General features: G+C 45.7%; 1 protein-coding gene, 1 long non-coding RNA gene and 1 other non-coding gene across 3 annotated transcripts; 1 reads left to right on the forward strand and 2 right to left on the reverse strand.

Annotated features, from left to right (window-relative positions):
• Positions 1–327: 327 nt before the first annotated feature.
• On the forward strand, positions 328–466 carry LOC120653063. Its single transcript, XR_005666753.1, has one exon. It is a non-coding gene; the product is annotated as a small nucleolar RNA Z247 (small nucleolar RNA).
• A 5,635-nt stretch (positions 467–6,101) lies between these two features.
• On the reverse strand, positions 6,102–8,778 carry LOC120649334. Its single transcript, XR_005665234.1, has 2 exons — positions 7,022–8,778; positions 6,102–6,930 (listed from the first exon to the last, which is right to left on the reverse strand). It is a non-coding gene; the product is annotated as an uncharacterized LOC120649334 (long non-coding RNA).
• A 9,523-nt stretch (positions 8,779–18,301) lies between these two features.
• LOC120649335 (transcription factor bHLH106-like) lies at positions 18,302–20,589 on the reverse strand. Its single transcript, XM_039926110.1, has 2 exons — positions 19,835–20,589; positions 18,302–19,256 (listed from the first exon to the last, which is right to left on the reverse strand). Exons 1-2 carry the CDS (start codon positions 20,132–20,134, stop codon positions 18,759–18,761), a joined length of 798 nt encoding a protein of 265 aa, XP_039782044.1. The 5' UTR covers positions 20,135–20,589; the 3' UTR covers positions 18,302–18,758.
• Between the last annotated feature and the right edge of the window lie 555 nt (positions 20,590–21,144).

Raw genomic sequence — 21,144 nt, forward strand, 5'->3', positions numbered from 1 at the left:
ATCCCGCCCAAGACCGTCGCCAAGTCTTCGGAGAAACCTGATGAGCAGGTTTCCAATCCTGACTTTGAAGCTTGGGTTGCCAAGGATCAGCAAATCCTCAACTACCTGCTGTCTTCGTTGTCTCGCGACATTCTCGCGCAAGTGGCGGCTCTCCCTACTGCCGCCGCCGTTTGGGAGTCCATTGAGGGGATGTTTGCATCCCAATCCCGCGCACGAGTCATCAACACTCGGATGGCCTTGGCCAATGCACAGAAGGGCTCCTCCTCCATTGCTGACTACTTCACCAAGATGAAATCCCTAGCAGATGATATGGCATCTGCTGGGAAGCTGCTTGAAGATGAGGAGATCGCGTCGTACATCCTCGCCGGCCTCGACATTGAATACAACCCCGTGGTGTCCTCCATCACGGCCCGACCAAAACCGATCTTTCTTGGTGAGTTGTTCACGCAACTTTCGGCCTTTGAGCAACGGTGTACTCTTCTTCCTGGCCATGGCTCAGATTCTAGATCTACTGATCACATCACGGGCGACTTGGAGAAGTTGTCAGTGAGGGACAAATATCGTGGTGGTGATCAAGTCCATGCTGCCAACGGCTCAGGTATGGAGATAGATCAAATTGGTCGCAGTGTTGTTCGCACCCCCAACAAGAATCTCATTTTAGATAATGTTCTTTATGTTCCTCAAGCCAGCAAAAATCTTGTGTCTGTTCACAAACTTGCTCGTGACAATGATGCCTTCTTTGAATTTCATCCCTCTTATTTTCTTATTAAGGATCAAACAACGAAGAAGGTTCTCCTTAGAGGACGGTGCGAAGGTGGCCTTTATCCCTTGAAGTCGTTTCCCAATAAACAAGCTCATGGTGTCACTAAGATCTCTTCATCTCGGTGGCACTCGCGTTTAGGTCACCCATCCACGACCATTGTTCACCAAGTGTTGAACAAGAATAAACTTCCTTTTTTCTGAATCAAATAAAGAGTCTGTCTGTGATGCATGTCAAAAAGGCAAAAGTCATCAACTTCCATATCCGAAATCCACTAGTGTGTCTAGGGCTCCCCTAGAGCTAGTCTTTTCTGATGTATGGGGACCGGCTCCCACTTCGTTTGGCAAGAATAATTTTTATGTTAGTTTCATTGATTACTATAGCAAGTTCACTTGGATCTATTTGCTTCGCCATAAATCTGAGGTCTTTCAAAGGTTTCATGATTTTCAGATGCTTGTTGAACATATGTTTGATCGGAAAATTATAGCTATGCAAACTGATTGGGGAGGGGAGTATAAAAAATTAAATTCTTTCTTTCAACGTATTGGTATCTCCCATCATGTATCATGTCCATATACTCACCAACAGAATGGCTCTGTTGAGCGCAAACATAGGCATATTGTTGAGGTCGGCCTCTCTCTCCTTGCTCATGCATCTATGCCTCTCAAATTTTGGGATGAAGCTTTTATCACAGCAACATATCTTATTAATCGACTTACCTCCAAAGTCATCAATAATGAGACTCCCCTTGAACACCTTGATCACCAGTCCCCTGACTACTTGGTTCTAAGAACTTTTGTATGTGCGTGTTGGCCCAACCTGCGTCCATATAATTCTCGAAAACTTGAATTTCGTTCTAAACAGTGTGTGTTCCTTAGTTACAGTAACATGCACAAAGGATTCAAATGCTTAGATGTCAAAGAAGGACGAGTTTATATCTCTCATGATGTAGTTTTTGATGAGACCATCTTTCCGTTTGCATCTATGCATCCTAATGCCGGCACTCGCTTACGTTCGGAAATTCTTCTTCTTGATGACACTCTTGTTAATCCTGGGGGCCACACCTGTGACTCTAATTTGATCTCTCTCCTGTGCCTAACAATACTACTGAGCTTTCAGGCATAATGGAACAAGCTGCAGGATCGGCAGACTCCTCTTCTGGTACAAATCCGGCTCCAGGGCCGCGTTATTTCATGTTCCCAGTGGCTTCTCCAGGCGCAAGACACGGAGCTGATTTGCTCATGGATTCTCCACGTCAATCAACTCCGGGATCTGCGCCTGAGCCACCTGCAGTCGCGACAACGGCAACGGCTTCACCGGATTCTGCATCCACCACTCCGGGCGCACCACGCCGCCACCTGTCGGGTTGTCGCCCGCGTCTGCGCCCCCTCCTGCACCAACATCTGTGCCGGCCTCTCCACCTTCACCGCGTGGTGGGTTGTCGCCTGCTCCTGGCCCGGCACCGTCGTCTGCCTCTCCGAGTGCGCCAGGTGGGCCAACCTTGGTTGTGCATGGGCCGCCCTCACCTGCTATTGACTCGGCACCTGGCCCATTCGACCACTCTTCGGATCCATTGCATGATGCTGCTGGGTCTCCACCAGGATCTTCTGTGGTGCCTCTACCTGCGTCATCTGCTGTGCCAGCTCCTCCGCATTGCCCGACTACACGTCTCTCCCAAGGTATACGGAAACCCAAGAGCTACACTGGTGGCACCATTCGCTATGCGCATCTTGCAGCTTCAACTGATGAGGAACCCCATAATCTTCATGCTGCCTTGGCTAATCCCAATTGGAAGCTAGCCATGGATGCTGAGTTTGATGCCCTTCAAAAAAATAAAACTTGGCATCTTGTTCCTCCTCATCAAGGGAGCAATGTTATTGATTGCAAATGGGTGTATAAAGTGAAAAAGAAAGCTGATGGCTCAATTGATCGCTACAAAGCTTGTCTTGTTGCTAAGGGTTTCAAGCAACGTTATGGTATTGATTATGAAGATACCTTCAGTCCAGTTGTCAAAGCTGCTACTATTCGGTTGATTCTCTCTATTGCTGTCTCCAGAGGATGGTCTCTCAGGCAATTGGATGTTCAAAATGCTTTATTGCATGGTTTTCTTGAAGAAGATATCTACATGCGTCAACCTCCGGGGTACCAAGATAAGAATCTACCTCATTATGTTTGCAAACTTGACAAGTCTCTTTACGGCCTTAAACAAACACCTCGTGCCTGGTACTCCCGGCTCAGTACCAAGCTGCAGTCCATGGGTTTTATACCCTCCAAAGCCGACACATCTTTGTTTTATTTCAGTAAGGGCCAGCACACGATCTTTATGCTTGTTTATGTTGATGATATCATTGTGGCTAGTTCCTCTAGTGATCTTGCAGCTGCACTTCTTCGTCAGTTAGAGCAAGAATTTGCCATCAAAGATCTTGGTGATCTCCACTATTTTCTAGGTATTCAAGTCAAGAGATCGCATGGGACTTTGGTGCTCAATCAAGAACGGTATGCCACCAGTCTTCTTGATAAAGTCGGCATGCAGCTGTGCAAACCGATCAGCTCTCCTCTTTCTCCAACAGAGAAGCTGTCTGTTTGTGAGGGCGAATTGCTTGGGCCAGAGGACTCTACACAATACAGGAGTGCAGTTGGGGCACTTCAGTATCTCACCTTAACAAGACTTGATTTTTCTTTTGCTGTTAATAAGGTTTGTCAATTTCTTCACAAACCAATGACTGTGCATTGGACGGCTGTCAAAAGAATCATCAGATATGTTAAGGGTACTATCAGTGTCGGTTTGAAGATTGGCCCGTCGAAGTCTCTGTTGGTCAGTGCTTTTTCTGATGCTGATTGGGCAGGATGCCCTGATGATCGTCGCTCTACAGGAGGTTTTGCAATATTTCTTGGCAGCAATTTTATCTCCTGGAGTGCACGGAAACAAGCTACGGTTTCTCGTTCAAGTACTGAAGCTGAGTACAAGGCCATGGCAAATGCCACAGCCGAAATAATGTGGGTCCACAAGTTACTTGATGAATTGGGGATTTCACATCCAAAAGCGGCATGTCTTTGGTGTGACAATATTGGTGCAAAGTACTTGTCTGAGAATCCGGTGTTTCATGCACGAACCAAACATATTGAGATTGATTATAATTTTGTCAGTGAACAAGTTAACTTGAAGCAATTGGATGTTCGATTTATTAGCACTGGTGATCAGGTAGCTGATGGGTTTACCAAACCTCTCACTGCTCGGCAATTAGCTTTATTTCGGCACAATCTCAACTTACAGGAGTAGTTGTGATTGACAGGGGGTGTTAACACATATACCATGTGTATATTCTGGTGGTTCGGATAGATAGATTGGATAGGCTCTAGAGTTGTTGTACATCTTGGCTTACAAGTCAAGTCTAGTGTATCTTCTTGTACAAGTTGTAAGTGCCACGCTAGAGGCTCTTCCTAGCCTTTATTAACACGTATTGAGAGCCTGAGAAGGCATCTCGTTCCACCCTATCTCACACTTCCATCGTGTTCCAGAGAAAAAAAGGATCTGTAGATCATCCAGTCCTGTTGGAAAGTGGCTTTTCGATCTTTTTTTTCATCTTTTCCTTTTTGCAACATTGTATGGCTCTCACTGACAGTGTATAGTAATACAACAAGTATACAGCCATGCGTGGGCATGGTGGTGAGCCACCGGCCACAGCCTGGTGCGCCGCACACGATCCGAGGACCAGCTGCTTTATGGTTTTGGACATCCATTCAGTCATTCACTCATGACTGATGGCAGCAAAGATCCCTAGCTTTTGCACTGCCTCTTCAGTTCTTTACACTGCTGGCTGCTGCTCCTGCTCCTGCTGGGAGTATAATTTTTTTACTGCTGGATCGGGGACAGGAGACACGGAAGCATTGCACAGGTAGACTCTGATCTCGAAAAACGGAATTTACTCCAGCGAGCACGGACTCGTTCTATCTCCACCGCTCATCTAACGGTACAACGTTTGTGGAAGCGACACCTGTACCGTATGCAGACTGTATTTTGTTTATTTTATCCGGTATCTGTATTGCCCACCACCCAGCCCGTCCGGTTGACCCGCAAAAAAGCTGTGCCGGGTAGCGTGAAACGGGACAGGACGCCCCTCGAGCTCTGTGATTTTTATTGCCCATCGACTGCCGCGCCGTCTATTTTAAAACGGGTACTGTTCCATGCAAATATTCAGGACATGTTTAGTTCCCATAAATCCCGTAAACGAAAAAAAATCACATCGAATGTTTCGATATATGTATGGAGTACTAAATTAAATCTATTTACAAATTTTTTTGCATAGATGGGCTGTAAATCGCGAGACGAATCTAATGAGCCTACTTAATCCATGATTTGCAACAATAATGCTACAGTAACCATCCGCTAATTATTGACTAATCATGGATTAATTAGCATCATTAGATTCGTCTCGCGATTTACAACTCATCCGTGCAAAAAATTTTGTAAATAGACTTCATTTAGTACTTCAAATTAGTAAAATTACAACGCAAAAAAATTTTACATTTGAATTAAACATGGCCTTAAGTTCTCGTCTTCTCATGCGCTGTTTAAAGGAACCATTATCACCGTGTTCGGGAGGCTGGAGCTGGAGTGATGTGAGAGAAAAATACTGTTACCTGGCTGGTGGTCGGAGCTGGAGGGATATAAGAGGGATTCACTGTAATCAGGGGCGGATGCACACCCCGGGCCACCCGGGCCATGGCCCGGGGTTCGGTCCAATTTTTTTTCATTTTGCAGTAGTTTCTACCTTTAGATTTGGATCAATTGCTGAAGAAGGACTTGGATCAATTGTTGAAGAAGAATAAATATATTACTTCGCGATGGCGCTTTTTGTATGTATCTATCTTTCCGTTTATATTTTCATGTATCTTTTGAACTGTGAGTTTGTGGACGTCTATAGTTAAAACTCGGCCCGGGGGTTCGACTCAATCCTGGTTCCGCCACTGACTGTAATGCTGGAGGCACCAGCCTCCAGCCGAACACGGTGTATATTTTATACATCTAGGGGTCGTAGTACACGTTAGTAACTCATTTTATACACGCATGGTAGTCGTTTTTTAAATTTCTTTTACTCACCCGCAGGCCCCAACTTTAGAATGTTCTTTCCTGTACTAGGATGTACATTCCTGGTACAGGAACAAATGGGTTGTCCACTACTCTTATATACTCCCTCCATTCACTTTTGATAGCTATATTTCAAAAACTTAAATGTTCAAAAATGATAGCTATATTTACTATTGGTATGGGTTGTGACAATAAATAGCACTAGTTACAAGGAGTTTCCAGTTAAACTATTGGAGGACCAACAAAAAAGTCTGTTGCATTTATTAGATTGATAAGCACACTTGTGGTGCCCTTGGTCATTGTGCCATATGGAAATATATCAATCAAAACTGAATAGAGGGAGTACCACGCTATCTTGCGCTCACTAGCACAGAACTCACTGAAAATCTGTTTGGATCCAAGGTGCTTGATCATGACGTTATTGATGTGATCATAAGGAGGTTCAATTAGTTAGATGCTATTAATAAGCGCAACGACACACCAGTTCGTTGGAGGCATTTCTTCGAATCTAGCTTTGCCGTAAGTAAAATTTAAGTTCTCCATAGAGTTTCTATAAATTATGTTATTCTGTGCTAAGCTGACTTTAAATAAATATTAAATACGATTACATTGAATTGAACAGATGTTGGCATTAGGATATTTTTCTCCTGAGTCTTGCAAAAATGTTTTCAACCAATTCACGGCTCCTGAATACAGTGTTCCTCACTGTACAATGGTAAATTCGCCGTCAACTGTTTTAGTAGGGTTGGTAGTTTGTTTATAATCATGTACATTTATCTTTTGCCGAATTTGTTTTTCATTTTTTCTGACAGCACCTCTCTGTCTCCTCAGCTTGTTATTCCTGTCATCATCCACGGGTACTGGTGCTCGTACTTCTACAATATTAGTGCAATGGAAGCTTATTTCCTTGACCCCGGACACTCGTCCGACCGGTTCGAATTGTATAAACATTTCCACAAGCTTCTAATTCAAAATCTGTACCGTTGTGCCGCCTCTTTTTACACTGGTTGGGACTGGGAGATCAACCCGCATGACGAATGGGAGCTACATTATCCTAAACTCAGTAATGACACCTTCCGCACTGCATGAATTTCAACCATTATTTTTTTATCCTAATAAAATGTATGTGAAAATAATTAATTAAATCTTTTTCTAACAGATTAGTAGATTACTTCATAAGCTGCTCGTCCTGGCACTCCAAACCTCTGAATAAAACTGGTCTGCTGATTCCCAAACGGCGCTGGTGGAAGGATCTGTTGAAAGAGCTGCACAGATAAAACCGTTAATTATCACCCCGTTCGGCTGGTGGAGGCTGCTCCAGCCTCTGCAGTATTTCTCACTCATACAACTCTAGCTCCAGCCTCCAGCCACCAGCCAGGCAACAGTGTTTTTCTCTCACACAACTCCAGCTCCAGCCTCCAGCTCCAGCCTGGCGAACGGGGTGTATGTCGAATAAATATCCTTCACAACATATTTAACGCACTACCGGACTGGCCTTGTTTGCCGAGTGTCGAATACACTCGGCAAAGGCCCTTTTACACTCGGCAAAGGGTTTGCCGAGTGTGGCACTTGGCAAACCGCACTCGGTAAAAAAAGTGACGGCGAAGTCACCTTTGCCGAGTGTCTTTTTTCGGGCACTCGGCAAAGTCTTTGCCGAGTATAAAAAGCACTCGGCAAACTTTTCGAAACCAGATTAGAAAAACAGCGTTTAAAAATAGCAAAATATTTTATTTTCACCCGGTAATCACACCAATCATCCAATGTCCCAAATCCCAAGTCTCGCTATTATTTCGCGTTAAATCGCGCGCTACGCGGCTGCCTTGATTCGAACCCGTGACCTCTTGCTTCGCGTGTAGCCACCTCTACCACTCCAACCATGTATTACATATGTCTAGATTCTGTTTTGATTCTCCACATATTATACTAATTCGAGATAAAATTGCTTGTTTGAGGCCCTAAACGTATTCAAATAAAAAACTTTTGAACTACAAAGTTCCATAACTTTTCGAGATCTACAACTTTGATGTTGTAAGTTTTTTGATCCGATGTCGTTTGCAAAATTTGAATTTCAAATTTGAGAAATTCAAACACATATTTGAAATCCTAAATGCATTCAAATAAAAAAAGTTGTGAACTACAAAGTTTCTTAACTTTTCGAGATCTACAACTTTGCTGTTGTGAGTTTCTTCATCCGAGGTCATTTGAAATACTCCAAAAATTCTAATTCAAAATTCATCCGAGACGTTTTGCCGAGTGTATTTTTATGGCACTCGGCAAAACCTCTTTTTGCCGAGTGCCAATAAAATACACTCGAAAAATAATTAAGTAAAAAAAATTAAAAATACCAAATGGACTTGAAAAATTACCAAAATTTCACGTTATGCAATCTATGTTATCTATTGCCTATACAAAAAATTTTGAACTCAAACAACAATTCGACCATCAATTTGACTCCAATTCTTATCGGATCATTCTCAACTCTATGATTTTTCTTCGGAGATGTATCGGTTTGTAAGCACGTAAAAAGTGTGCGAAACCTCCTCAACTTTTTCTCACAACCTACACATATGATATTATGACATCTTGCCAAATCTCATAATTTTTAGACTTTGTTTGCTATTCTTAAAATTTTTAGAAAATTCAGAAATGGGATGTTTGCCGAGTGCCCACCCCTTAGCACTCGGCAAACACCTCTTTGCCGAGTGCCAACCTCTAGGCACTCCCTTGTTTGCCGAGTGCCATTTTTTCCGAGTGTTTTCTCGATGGCACTTGGCAAATAGATTGTTTGCCAAGTGCCCGAAAAATTGTACTCGGCAAACCCCTTGGCACTCGGCAATGTTCGGGTTTCCGGAAGTGACGTCATGTACACATGCAAACTGAGCTGTACCTCATAGAAGTGTCTGCACTACCTCCGTGGTCCCGTTGTACACTGGCCTTGTTTGGCAATGCTAGTTTTCTAGCACGCACACTTTCCGAAAAAAGAATCTCGCATGCATAAAGCACTAAATGAAGTCAAATTGCAAAACTTTTTTAGGGATGGGTGTAACTTTTCGCGACGAATCTAATGACGGTAATTAATCGATGATTTACTACAGTGATGCTACAGTTACCATCATCTAATCACGCGGTCAAAAGCCTCATTAGACTCTTCAAGGTCACTAGCGCGGGGTTTTTGAAGTTGGTTTTGTAAACTGACTTTGTTTGACACAATAATTAACGGTCAAAGTTATTTACTATTCATTGGTGCTAGAAATCTAGCATGAACCAAACACGGCCATTACTCCTGTTCGGGACGCATTCCCCACAAACAAAATAACCCCTTTTTGCATCAAAATACCTCCCCCACCTGCTTCTAAATGTAACATTACGAGCAGAACGCAAAAAAAAAACTGCAGGCTGTTTTCCTTTTTGTTCAAGATAATCTAGCATGCATGGCAAAAATAGATTCGTTTTTTAAAAAAAAAACTGAAAAGAAAAAACACCTGCTGTCATCGGATTTCAAGGCCGTATCTCTTTTATTCAGATCAAAAGACATCTTGCCCCTGGAACCAATGTACCCGTCTCGACCCTTTGCACTGCACACCAAAATATCAAACCCCGCATCTTGATACATGTATGTCGAAATCCACGAAAGAAACAAAGCAACAATTCAAGAAACACACAAATGCATCATGCGACACTGGCCTTGTTTGGCAGCGCGCTAGGATCCTAGTGCTAGAGGAGAATCTCTCCCGCATGAAGGGCTGAATGAAGTCTGTTTGCAAAATCTTTTTAGGGATGAGTGTAACTTTTCGCGACGAATCTAATGACAGTAATTAATCGATGATTAGCTACAGTGATGCTACAGTAATCATTCTCTAATCGCGCGGTTGAAGACCTCATTAGATTCTTCAGGGTCACTAGCGCGGGGGTTCTGAAGTTGGTTTTATAAACTGACTTTATTTGACACCGTAATTAACAGTCAAAGTTGTTACTATTCACTAGCGCTAGCATATCATACCTCGCATCCCTTGCAGAGCCTTCTTGAGTACTCTTCCCAAAGTTGCTGCAACCCTGAAGTGCTTCCTCAACCTCGCGGCGGGTAGCTTCCAAATCCATGCTGGAACGGATTGGAAGAACAGAACCACCACCCGGCCGCGAACACACCATCCCGCGTTCTTCAAGTGTTGCAGTCGCTAGCTCCGCGGCGGACCCCTCGCCGGCGACGAACCTGCGCTCAATGGCGGCGGATCCCTCGCCGGCGGCGAAGCTTCGCTCAATGGCGGCGGATACTAGGAGTGCCTGTGCTAGTAGGAGAGGGAGGTTAGGACGGGAGGGCCGGACAGCAAGCTCATGTTTGGAACTGATTCAAACTTTTTTGAATGATGTACGCCTTCTTAAGGATGGACAGGAATCGATTCAATGATTTAATATTCTGTACTCATACTCGCATATCGAGGCAAGACTACAGCCCAACCTTCCGTATACACCGTATACTATACGGTACCGCAGCCTTTACCATTAGTATAATAGACCATGCCAGGCAGGCAGCAGGCTCGGATCTCAAAACTCTCTTTCTACGGTCCAGATAGAACCTATGCACACTCCCTAGTGCTTAGAATTCTCATTCCTCTGATCTCGGCCGGCTGGTTTCTCGTCTTTTCATCCCTCTCCGAGTCTCAGAGCATAGCTAGCCAGCATTCTCTGACCCTGCTCTTTTGCCCCATCTTTTGCCCTCCGCCCATGATCGCCCATCTCACACGGTTAATCATGGCCTCTCAAGCGCGCATGTCAAAAGCCACCGTACTTATTGCCGCGCCTTTTCACTTTCATCCCAGAGTAATTGAGTAACTCCCGCACACCACACTGCCGGCTGCCTGCCTGTTCGTTCCCACCATATGCTAGCTAAGCTAGCTAGACGGCGGCGCAGTGGATGCAAATGCAATCCCATAAGGCGACCTCCAACGGTGCCCCCATCCCTCCCCCCACCCCATATCGGGGGAGCTATAGGGGAAATCCGATCCAACAGTTCCCCCTATAGCTCCCCCTATGTACAGGGGGAGTTGAAACTCCCCCCACATATAAGGTGAGTTCCAACTCCCCATATATCTCTAATCACACCATTTCTTTGCGATATTAATCCCGTTTGAGTCCCGTAACATGATGATAATGCGTATTATGACAGTACAAATACTGTATGATTTTTTTTAAAATTCAAAAACGTTAAATAAATAGTTAGTTAATGAGTGATAGTATATAAAGGGAATAGATATGGGGGGAATGGTTGGAGAGAAGGAGTTATAGGGGGATGAATCTTTTGGAGGGAAGTAGTAAAATATAGTAAATAGTACGTTTGGGGGGAGTTGGATGGGGGGAATGGTTGGAGCAAGCCTTAAAGATACATTGATTGCCAATTCAAATCTTTGACTACCAGTGAATGTTAGAAAATTTACATCTTGATCAAATTAGTTTGATAAAATTTGTATCCGTTTTCGTAATTTTTTAAGAGAAGAGTGAATGTTTGAATATTTTCATTTTTGAGAAACCAATTTAAGAAAATGCAGTGTATGTAGGACCGATTCTCATTGCCGAACTGGAATTAAGACAATACTTATCTCATGACTTTTTTTTTGAACGGACGGCAAGAGATTTGCCGAATTTTTATTAGAAAAGGAAAAATAACAACCAACAACTCAAAAAAGAAAACAGACGGTGGTGCTCCGTCTAACAACTCTCTGCACCAAAAGCACACTAAACCTCTGGGGGGCAACTAACCAAACAACTAATCACTTATCTCAGGACTTTATTGCCACAGAAATTCCACATACTGTCTCGGAGAGTCATGTTCATCATTGGCAGTTTTTATTTCTAGTTCAGGGTTAGTGTTAATAAGCTGTGCCTCTGGCATATAGCCATGTGCGCTTTGACCTGCGCACTAGCACTAGTTGTAGCAAAAGTTCAGTAGGAGAAAAGATGGCTTTTAGCTAGTTTCCCAAGGAGGGGTGGCAAGAAGCTAAGAGATGGATGGAGAACAACTTATATATCATCAGCTCATGCATCATTTGGAAAGCTAGAGGCCTTTGCGTAGCTGCAAATTGTGGCGTGTGAAAGGTGAACACGGGCAAAAGGAATGGAAGGGGGCAAGAAAAGAAAGCGGCAAAGTGGTTAATTGGATGGAGGCTAGGCAGCAGGCCGTGTGATTACTACCACTTCACTACTGATTAGAGAGAGAAAGCTAGCTAGCTACTAGAGAGAGAAAGAGGCAGAGAGAGCAGCTAGCTAGTACTACGTGGTATACCGGTTGATGCACGCATGAGGTGGGCAGGACAGGTTGGGGGAATGACACGGCATGAGCGTCACGTGTGTGGGCAATCGATGGATCGTCAGATCGGAGGTAGCCCAGCACGTACAGGCCCGGCCATGGGTACGGTGGGTTGAAGACGACGACGACAGCGATGGAGGAAAGAGACAGAGCGGCGCTCCGCTTGTTGGTTGGGCAAAGGGAATGATTGCCAGCGGCCCCCCTCTCCCTCTCCTTGCATTGCTGACACAGCCCACAGCACGCGTGCCCCGGATCCTCTACATGTACACCTTCCGCCTCTCTCTCTCTCTCTCTCTCTCTCTCTCTCTCTCTCTCTCTCTCTCCCGCACACATTCATTGGCACTACCTGCAGAGAGAGAGAGGGATAGGGGAAAGGCCCATGGAGGTACGGTTCTATCTATATATGCATGTGTTCTGTCCAGTATTTAACTATTTATTCTGGAGGAGTAGATAATAAAAATGAACTCATCATGTTTGCTCCTACATGAGGATAGAGAGAGAGAGAGAGGAGCTGTAATAAGGAAGAAGCCTGCCTGGCCTAGCCTGTGTGACCTTCATTCATTCTTCACTGTGCATCCATGCTGCTACACGCATTGCCGTTTCACGGATGTGAGCGGAGCTGCTGGTACATTCCATGCTACAACGGGCACATGAAATGAAGGGCGTCGTTAGGCGTGCGCGTATAGTATAGGGATCACCAAACTGCAGATCGGAGCAGCCGGCCGCACGAACCACACACACACGCGACCGAAATACTGTACGAGAGAGAGAGAGAGAGAGAGAGAGAGAGAGAGAGAGAGAGAGAGAGAGAGAGAGAGATGCAGCATGGTCCCCCGGGCGATGGCGAGGGTGAGGCCGGCCCTCGCCATGGTAGGCCTGTCTACTCGATCTCCTTCCCCGCACGCTTCCTTTGTACCTACGCGGCCGCCCAATCCAACAACTCCATCGATTGATCTCTCTGCATGCATGCCCTTCTTACCATCAGTCGATCGAGCTCTCTAGCTCATATCCACTATCCCATTTGCAAGACAAGCTCACATGCATGCCCATTGTTCTGAAGTTGAAAGTGCTAGTAGTTGCTTGTTTGGTGTGGTTAGTGGTTACCATACCCTGATCAAGTACTAGACGATGGTCCATGTTGCATGACTCCATTCACACAATAGCCATATAGTATGATGACCACACAGCAGAACTAGTGATCGAGCGATCACTTGTTGCATCCTGGGGAGTTTGTGTGTGTGTGTGTGTGTGTGTGTGTGTGTGACAGCAAGTACGTGCCAAATAAGCTTGATGGATCGGCCGCCAGGGCCAAGCTACTAGCAAAAGGCCTGGAGAGCATGCATGCCACAAAAAGACAATAACGTGTGACCCGATCGATTATTGGCAGCTGATCGATACCACGCATACAGTATTTGAACTCTTGAAGTAGCTATAGCATGGATTCCCTGTTGGAGAAGGAAATAGGTTGTAGATATAGACGTTGCTAACCAATAATAAACATAAATTGCACCGTGCTAGAATTCGGGCCACATGCGAAAAGAGTCTGTAGACTAGTGGTTACAAGAGCCTCAGTAGCACCTCAGGTTCTTGGTTCGTCTCCTCAGGGAGCGATTATTCTAAGATTTAACGGTATTGTGGTTTTAGTGGTAGGCGACGGTCGACGGCGAGGTGCCTATGTTGACTTCATCAATCTCAAAAATTTGTCTGCTCAGTTTTCGAAGATGCTCATAGGAGTAGATCGATTTTGCGTACGTGCATTATTCATAGAGGGTGAGTGTGCGTGCGTTGTGAGTGTGAGTAATTAATTAAAAAAGAATTCCAATCACATCAAATCAATATATAAGAATAACTTTCATTCGGGGGTGGGGGGGGGGATTCTCCCCATGCATTTTTCAATTTAAGGTTGAGGAGTACCGAACCTCTAAGTATCGTGAACTGCTTAAAACCCTGCAGGTTTCATCCTAGGCAGTCGTCCTCTAACTTTTATGAAGAACTAGGCACCATATATATACTCGACATCTGTACAAAAGGATACGGTTCACAATGTATATAACAATGTCATTTCTCTAGCATAAACTATCTAGCTTATTGTTGTTTAATTATTGATCTGATCGGAGTTATTAGTGACCAATCACTACCCATGCTATACATGTATATATAGTTAGCTACGGCATCCACTGATGTCCAACTAGCTGCTGAGTCAAATGTGCAAAGGATTTGACTTGAACTCCAACTGATGCTATTACCACTTGCTAGCTTTAGAAGAGTGCCTTTTTTCTCTAAAAAATATCATCATCATGAGGATTTTATTCCAGCTACTTGCCGTAAGTCACATCAACGGTTTGGATATTTTTCAGTTGGACTACTAGTGCGAAATATACGCGGGATCTTAAGATACACGCACCGTGTAACCAACGCTGTCTGCATGCCCTCCAAAAAAAAGTCAGAGATAGCATTGGATCGGATTACAGACAGCAACATGTACTACCACACAAGTCACTCACAGATAGATCCATCTCCATGCATGCAAGAGAGACAGAATTTTAAGCACATTAATATATTCGTTTATTTTTTGTTTAACTAGTGGATATACACGTGCCACAGGCACGTTTAAAGAACAATTATATTTAAAAATATTACATGTAGAAATTGATATAACAAAGTAAATTCTGGTAAAACAACTAATTTTTCTTTATTAAAAACATAGCGACGTCATAATCTTATATATACGACTACTACAACGCCCAACAACACCAAGTCTGTGAGGTCATAATTGCCAAGTCTGTTACCTGCAGGAACAATATATATGTTTAGAAGAGAATGAAAGCACATGACTATATGATTCTATAAATGAATATTACTACATCCGACGGTTATATAAAGTTGTTGCATATACACACCTCATGGTTCCAAGACATCTCTATATACAATATTCTTCGTACTCTTCCCGGTAGGATCGATGTTCATGTTTCTCTTTGCAAGAACCCACGTACTCTCACGAGATACACCTCTTGACAGCATCACATACAACTGTCCATGTGAAAACACAGGCTCGGGGAGGTAGATACCAACATTAGGTATGGTTTGATCCTGCGCCTTGTTAATTGTCATCGCAAAACTCAACCAGATGGGAAACTGCTTCCTCTTATAGTTGAACGGAAGTGTCAGACCATACCTAATGTTGGTATCTACCTCTTAAACATCCGGTTGAGTTTTGCGATGACAATTAACAAGGCGTAGGGTCAGACCATACCTAATGTTGGTATCTACCTCCCCGAGTTATATAAATAATTTTTATTCAAATCATGATTATACCATGGTCGCCAGCAGCAACATTTCTTCCTTCAACTAATGATGTTTCTGTTGACCCCGCTCTTGGCCTCTTATGCCTGAGATCATTCTCATGGTTGATTACATTTGTCACATCTCCAAGTGAAACTTGATGAGCCATTAGGATCAAAGGTTTCTAGCTCTGAAAAAAGGATGAATATTGATTATCATAAGCCATGGGACCTCACTGAAATAGTGAACTACAAATAATTGTTCAAAAGATATCTTTTGCAGGATAAAAGCTAATTACATAGCAGATGTCCTATGCAATGATTAGCCTTATTTCTTAGATAATGAGTTATACACAAACATGTCTATAATAAATATCAACTCATTTTTTGTTAGATAAAATTTGGGATTAATCTCACTTATTTAGCAATAAGACATAAATGCGCTAAGATATAGATGATGTCGTGCAACCTATATTTTAGATGAATTCATTTTACAATTGCATTGCATAAGCTCATAAAAGAATTATAGAGTCATGGATCAATTATGGGAGTCAGAGACGAAACATGCAAGAAAAAAGATAATAATGTACTACTAAAAGTAATTGCGCGCACACCTTGGCACTCCTAATTCTAACGTAAGAAGAATATATACTACTACTGCTGTAACAACATGTGACAAGGAATTCAAGCAAGCCAATACCCCAGTGCATTACCACTGAGCCAATGATGACGACGCCCTTCTCCAGGTAAAGGGTGAGGTGGCTGTTGAGGTTGAAGCTGCCGGTGAGCCAGCGGCCCTTGGGCACGTACAGCTGCACGCCTCCCAGACGGTGCCGAACTCGGTGGGCGGTGATGGTGATCGTGCCGTCGAGCGCCCTGCCGGCGTGAGGCTGTGGCGCAATCGCTTGGCGTGGTCGCCGATCCGGCGACTCGGCACTGCGACCTTTTAAACGGCGGCGATGGTGATCCTGCCGCCGGGCGCACTGCCGGCGTGAGGGTGTGTTGTAATTTCTTGGCGTGATAGCCGATCGAGGCGGAGGTCGTGGCGCGCGGCGAGGACGCCCTCCGAGGCAACGCAGCTGATGTCGGGCTGGCTGCCACGTAGTGCTCGAGAGCGTCGTTGATGTCGCGGTGATGCTACTCGCTGTTTTGGTCGAAGCAAGCAGGCCCTAGCAACCCATTGCCTCTCGTAGTCCTAGATCAAGCAGCGCATGGGATTGGGATTGGGACTAATCACCGTGCACGCAAGAGAGAGATTTTAAGATTCTCTATATACGGTGGGTGCATAGGAGAGTTACGGTGAGAAAAATTGAGTTTTTTAGTGGAAACATTTTAGAAATAATTGTTTTCATCTATCCACCATCTTGGGTCCTGCGGTGTGGGGCCATCTGTGAGGGGTAAGGGTGGTCCCCTTTGGTGAGAATTGTTTTCAATTATTTCAATTTTTATAGTATAAATTTATAGCCCAATTTATATTACTATAACATTATTCACTGCTGAGCATGCATTCCGTTCTCTGTTGGGAGGTCGGATCAAATCATGAAAACTTCTGCCCTGCATGCCCTGGTCCCTGACAGTGTCGTGCAGACAGACACCGAGCTTTTCTTTTTTATTTATTTTGCTCGCTCGCTAGTAGTAGAATATATCTCTCGATGTAGAAGCCTGTGCTCCTGCTCTGCTCTGAGAAGATTGGAACTAGCAACATGCTGGTACTATATTGGCAGATGCCGCAGCCTTTCTGTATGTTTTCTTGTGAGTGCCTGCAGTCCTCATGAGGATACATACACATTTTATTGATTATTGTAGCCAGCTACTGAGTACTGAAACTACAAAAAAAAAATATATTCTAGTATGATCGTGCATGGTGATCCTTTTCGATATATGGCTTCAAGGCAAAAATTTGGTTTCAACTCATTTTGTTCTTCTATAATAAGTTAATAACCAAGCTAGCTGCATTAATTGTATACTTACCAGTGGCTAATAAGTGTGTGTTATACTAATAAGCTAATGTCCTGAACACAACAAGTAGACAGGAGTGCAAGACACTGCAATGGATCGGATATGCATGTGACATGTGAGAACGAGGAAGGGGTTGCCATTGCAAGCCGCAGCAACCAGCTAGCTAGTGTGGGCAGAGAGCTCGTCTCAGCAGTGCCCTTGTTCAAAGCTGATCGGTTACAACCTCCTTTTGTCCCCACCAAGTGCCATCCTGGCCTTTTGCTAGCTTTTGCCTCAGCGAGAGGGCCAGACACGACGACGAGTCGACGACCATATGAGAGCCGTAGCCATGCATAGCCTGACATGGAGATCTCCTCCTCCATCTCCAAAAGCAATAATGCAACAAAGAGGAGCAACACAATGGAATGCAAGGTTACAAAAGGAAACCAGCAAGAAACAAAAGCTCACCACCTTCAATTTCCCCCTTTCCCCAGACACACACAGACACAGTGGCAGCTAGCATATATATACAACTAACTCCTCCACATCATCCATCTCCTAGTAGCATGCATTAGCATGCAAGGCTACATATGCATGAATGCATTCATGTGTCATGAGACCTCACTGCATGCTTCACTGTGCCCTGCACCCACAAGCAATCATTGGCTGCTCCTGGCTCCTAGCTCCCATATCTTCACCATTCAGACATGACATGCACACCAGATCATCCATTCCAAGTTCCAGTGTTCCAGTCACAAGAGTAGCAAGGCATGAAGCTATCTAGAGGCTAGAGCTTTGTATGCATTTCGTACAAACATCTTGAATGATGAACAGGTACTTTTGTCATGCTTGGATATATAGCTGCACAACCTGATGATCCAGAGAATGCAAAAATGGACATGCACAGATGTTGCTTGAACTCGCTAGTGAATGGAAAAAAAAACTTGTGATCTTATTATTAAGCTTCCAATATTGAAATATATATTATATTATTGTGCTTAATATATAACTAATAAGCTAGTTGGGTAACAAGTCCTGCAGCTTTGCATTTGTGCTGCCTTCTGCCTGACTCTTGTTATTCAAGGGCTGGGTTTGCAATGGCTTTGGAACAACATTGATTCAAGCTCAAGCAAACCCTAGCAGTACCACCATACTAGTATACTTTTCTTCCTAATGGGCTAATGGCATCTCAAGAAGAGCCATGCATGCATGTGGAGAAGAGACCTAGCAACTCATTATATTAGCACAAGCAGCACACAAAACTAAACATTGAGATAGATGGAGCTAGCTAGCTAGTACCATGACATGATCATGCACGCAATTAGCTATTTGATCGAGCTATATGGCCGAATGATCATCAGCCGACCGGCCGGCGCGGCCGCCGGCGTGCTAGGCTGCCGCTTGCATGTTCGTGTCCGAGACACGTCGCCTCTTTGGCCGGTCGCCGCCTCCAGCTCCCGGCCTCTCCACAAGAGCCCTCAGGGCCTCCTTGATGAAGTCGCCGCCGCCGCCGTTGCTCTCAGTGGAGTCCGCCGAGTCAGTGCGGCCGCCATACCCGTCATCGTCTCCCGGAACGCCGCCCCCGTCGGCGTCGCGCGCCAGGACGAGCACGTTGCGGACGCGGCCGCCGAGGGTGGCCATCTCGGCGCGGAGCGTGCGGAGGCGGAGCGCGCGCAGCGTCTCGATGAGCTCCGGGAGGAGATCGGAGCGGTCGTCGCAGCAGACCGAGGCCTCGAACACGGCGCCGCCGCCCGACGCGAGCACCACGATCTCGTCGTGCTCCGTCGGGAACAGGTGCGCCGGCGCCGCCTCCCCGACGCCGGCCACCCGCTGCTTCAGGTCCCGCACCCTCTCCACCGCCTTCGCCAGCAGCGACGCCTTGTCTATCTGGACACACAACAAGCAAGGCAACCAAACCCCATCAGCAAAGTGAACCTAACTTCTTGCCACAACTAGGCGAGCTAGATCAAAGCACGAACCCTAGATTATTGGTTTAGCCACGGATCAATGAATATGCATGATCATATGCAAAGTCTGTGCAAGTGAAAATAGGAAACATGCATGGTGCTTGGTAAAGAAAGAAGAAGAAGAAGAAGAAGCATGCTCCAATCAAAATCATGAAGAGGAACTATCAAAGTAAAAGAAAGAGCCCTAGCCTAGCCTCGTGTCGTAGGAATAGGAAAGGCTCCATTCTACTTTCCCAATCCCAGCTTTAATCACACCATTAGGTGCTCGTGTACGTCCTGGCTATGGCTGGACAGCAGCTTCTAGCTGCTGCAAGCTAGATGCCAATTCGATTTCTCGCTGAGAAATCATCATGAGATTAGCCTCATGCACGGCCTGTATTTCTTGCAGAAAGATATTCAAGGCAATAATAAGAGTTTGTTTTTAAGAAAGAGTCTTATTTTTCCCCACAGTAGAGCTGAGCAACAGGGAGATTCAAGAGGAGTGTGTCCGTGCCGTGCCTTGGGGTCGCAGGAGAGGACGTTGCGGAGGCGGTCGAGGTGCGACTTGATCCGCTCGCGCCGGCGCTTCTCGGCCTCGCGGTGGTTGCGCGACGCGGCGAGCGCGCGGTCGTGGGCGGCGGCCGCCGCAGCCGCCGCCGCGGCCTCGTCCTCCTCGGAGTCGGCGGCGCCTGCAGCGCCGTCGGCGGCCGCGGGCCAGATGGAGCCCATGAAGAAGGGCGGCAGCATCGGCAGCACGCCCCGCTCGCCCTGCCGCCCCGCCGCGCCGGCGAGCGCCGACACCTCGGCCGCCGGGAACATGCGTGCTCGATCGATCGTGCGCAGCAGGGTGCCGCGCGCCGCTTCGTTCTTGCGACGCCCTCACGCCTCCTCGAGGGGCAGATCGAAGAGGCGCACCGAGCTGCCCAAACCAAGCCGCAGCACTGAGCGTGAGCGAGCAGCTGGTAGCTAGCTACTGCGCAGCTGGTAGTGGTGGTGGTGCGAGTTGTTGCGCTGTGTTATTCCTAGGACTTGGACTGGAAGATAGAGAGAAGCCGAAGAGGATTGATGGATGAGAGATGGGCGATGAGTGAGAGCCGGCCGGGGAGAAGGAATAAATAAACGAGAGGAAAGGCTCTGAGGAGAGAGAAAGTGAAGCTCTCCGAGCAGAGCTGAGTGCTCTCCATCCAGAGGAGAGAGAAGAAAGAGAACGCGTAGTGCTCTAGAGAGAGAAAGAAAGGGCGAGAGCCAGAGCCTCCTCGTTGCTCATCTCGTTTGTTGGTAGGCGAGTGGTGGCCCGCGTACGTGTTGACCCGTCACGGGGGGAGAGAGAGAACGAGTCCTGCGAGCTAGGGATGCCGCCGAGATCGCCTCGTCCCCGGCCGTCGACGGGAGCCGTTGGACGGCCGGGATGGTGCCGACCTGGTACCGGGTCGCCGTCGGAGGAGATACAGTGGTGGCGGTGGCGGACGGATCGGGATTGTTTTCTTGTTGACTCTTGTTGCAGCTTTGGGGAATGTTTTGCTTCCCCCCTGCATGCTTGGGTTGCACTTCACCTAATTTTGGCATAAAGGAGCAAGGCAAAAAAAAATCTCTGTAACATTTGAAATTATACTAACTGATCTGAACTTACTAGTTTTAGGGCATTGGGCGTGAGTTGCATCGACAGGGCTGTGGTCGAGTGTTCAACTCTTGTTTAGGTGACACTTGGCGCGGATCCAAGCAAAACCAAATTGAATTGAACACTTTTTTGGGTAAGGACTAAGGAACTTTTGATGGGTGAATAGCCCATGATGCAAAGAAGGATCATGCTGATGGTGTTCCTCTTTTGA

This window comes from Panicum virgatum, chromosome 9K (genome assembly GCF_016808335.1).
Source record: "Panicum virgatum strain AP13 chromosome 9K, P.virgatum_v5, whole genome shotgun sequence".
NCBI classification, from domain to species: Eukaryota; Viridiplantae; Streptophyta; class Magnoliopsida; order Poales; family Poaceae; genus Panicum; species Panicum virgatum.